The sequence below is a fragment of the Dictyostelium discoideum genome (genome assembly GCF_000004695.1).
Source record: "Dictyostelium discoideum AX4 chromosome 1 chromosome, whole genome shotgun sequence".
NCBI classification, from domain to species: domain Eukaryota; phylum Evosea; class Eumycetozoa; order Dictyosteliales; family Dictyosteliaceae; genus Dictyostelium; species Dictyostelium discoideum.
Genome location: NC_007087.3, coordinates 3950420 through 3952919, shown reverse-complemented (window position 1 = coordinate 3952919; position 2500 = coordinate 3950420). Strand labels below are relative to the sequence as shown.

General features: G+C 25.2%; 2 protein-coding genes across 2 annotated transcripts in view; one reads left to right on the top strand and one right to left on the bottom strand.

Annotated features, from left to right (window-relative positions):
- Positions 1 to 724, top strand: part of sas10 (U3 snoRNP protein) — a gene marked incomplete at both ends in the record, with an annotated part of 2385 nt that extends 1661 nt beyond the window's left edge. The window contains one exon of the mRNA XM_641348.1: positions 1 to 724. This exon is cut by the window's left edge and continues 529 nt beyond it. Coding sequence (XP_646440.1) covers positions 1 to 724 — 724 coding nt within the window.
- Positions 725 to 2286: 1562 nt separating this feature from the next.
- fttB (hypothetical protein) overlaps positions 2287 to 2500 on the bottom strand; it is a gene marked incomplete at both ends in the record, with an annotated part of 962 nt that continues 748 nt past the window's right edge. The window contains one exon of the mRNA XM_001134475.1: positions 2287 to 2500. This exon is cut by the window's right edge and continues 484 nt beyond it. Coding sequence (XP_001134475.1) covers positions 2287 to 2500 — 214 coding nt within the window.

The following is a 2500-nucleotide window of genomic DNA, read 5'->3' as shown; positions in this document are numbered from 1 at the left end:
TGGTAGCAGTAGCAGATATCATGGTGATGATGAAGAGGATGATGAAAGAGCACTTAAAAACTATGAAGAATCAAATTACACTCGTGTTATGTTATCAAAGAAAGAACAAAAAGCAATGAAATCTAAACAAAAGAAATTATCAGATGGTCTTAATGACTTGGCAGATTTTAGTGATCTCACTTCACTCATGGAGAATGAAGATGATAAAGAAGCAAAAGAGAATCAAGACTACTTGAGAAAGAAGAGAATGGCATCAATTTTAAATAATGAATTGGGTAGAAATAAACGTGCTCGTTCAGCAGATGAAGATATACCATTACCAGAAAAACAAAATAAAAGAGATTTCAATCGTTCCAGAGATGATGAAGTTGAAAGTGGTGGTGAATCAGATGACGATATTGATAGTTTCAACAACAACAACAAATCTCAAGAACCACAATACGATGGTATTCCACGTACAAATAATTTTGATACCTCTAAAGATTTCTCTCATAAAGAAGGTGATAAAAGAAAAGTCAGTAAGAGCATTGAAAAGAATAGAGGTCTCACTAGACAACGTAGTAGAGAAAATAGAACTCCACATCTTCGTCAACGTAATAGATTCGAAAAAGCCACCAAGAAAAGATCAAATGTTATTCAAACCGCTGAAAGAAAAGATACAAGTTACACTGGTACTAAATCAATTAATACAAATTCTCGTAGAGCTCAACCATATGCTCATTAATCTTTTAATTCTTAATTTAATATAAAAATAAATAAAAAAAAAAAACAAAAAAAAAATAAAAAAAAAAATAAAATATAAATTTAATAAAAAGAAAAAGGATTTTATTTTTTTTTAAATAAGTAATTATTTCATTTTTCTTTATTCAGGATGAAATTTTATTTAAATTATTGTAAGAATCATCCAAGTTTGCGCACTTTTTTGTAATTATAAATATTTTATATGGGGATCCAATAGAATAAAAATAATATTGACAATTTTCAAATTTTAAAAAGTGCACAAACTTGAATGATTTTCATATTCTATTTTTATCCACACACAAAATTTTTGGCATTTTTTTTTTTTTTAAAAAAAACTGGAATTGGATAATGCATTTTTTGTTCCTTCTCTTTGAGATGTTTGTCCTAATTATATTTTTGGATTTTTACTCTTGGTGAAGGGTTTAGTATAAGTCATTTTTTAATTTTGAATTTTGATTTGGTTTTTTTTTTTTAAAATTTATTTTATCAACTATCACAACAAATTATGGCATTTTTTTAAAAAAAGAAAAATAAAATTTTGTGGGTTTGGATTAATTTTTTTTTTATTTTTTTATTTTAACAAAATACACACAATTTAAAAAGACTCTTAAATATTTATTTTTAATTTTATTTTGGAATAAACTGGTTTTAATTGTTTAAAACATAGGCATAAAAGCAAAATTTTTTTTTTCCTTATAAAAATTCTCACTTTTAACAAAGTCCCACATTTTGAATTTGTTGTGAATGGGTCTATAAAAATAAAGAGTAGTTTGAAGTATTTTTTTTTAAAAAATTAAGAGTTTTTTTCCCATGGCTGTCAAACGTCTAATAGCCTTATATGAGCAAGTCGATCGTCGGTTGGTATAGTATGAACAAATGGCCTTCTGTTTCTACCTGTGAACAAATGGCCTTCTGTTTCTACCTGTGATTTGTAGATGAAGATTGGTGCTTTTGATATCCTCAAGACCTTTTCCTTTAATACATTTATTCTTTTTAATTTCTTTAAATGGGATGGAATTTTGGCTTGGAGTTGGCAAGATTTTATATAACTCAAGATAAAATAGGTCTGTTTATAATCTTTTTAGTTTTGCTAGATGTTAGTGTGAGTTTATTTTGTGTTGTTTTAAGATTTAACCAAAAACGAAAAATAAAAATAAAAAAAAAAGAATTTAAATAGGAGATTCGGCGATCAAACCCAAAAATAGAATAAAAAAAATAAAAAAAAAAAGTTACCACAAAAATAGAAAAATTGTTTTTGATTTTTTGTTTTAAAATTTTTTTTTTTATTTATTGTTAATATTATTTAAATCAAAAAAAGAATAAAGCTAAAAGGGTTAAGTGTTTTTTTTTTTTTTTTTAAAATTTTTTATTTTTTTTTATTTTTTTTTTTAAAAAGTTTTGTTTTTTTCTTTTTTTTTTTCTTATTTTTTTTTTCTTTTCTTAGTGTGTATATATTAATTTAACTTTACATTTGTTTTTTTTTTTTTTTGGTTTTTTTTTTTTTTGGTTTGTTTAAAAAATTATTATTTGATTTTTTTAATTTATTTACATTCCTGGTTCATTTTGATCGTCGTCACCATCTTGATTTTTTTCCATATTATGAACGTCAGAGGTCCATAAAGTAAGATTATCACGTAATAATTGCATAATGAGAGTTGAATCTTTGTATGAATCTTCAGAGAGGGTATCTAATTCGGCAATGGCATCATCGAATGCAGTCTTGGCTAAGTTGCAAGCTCTGTCTGGGGAGTTTAAGATT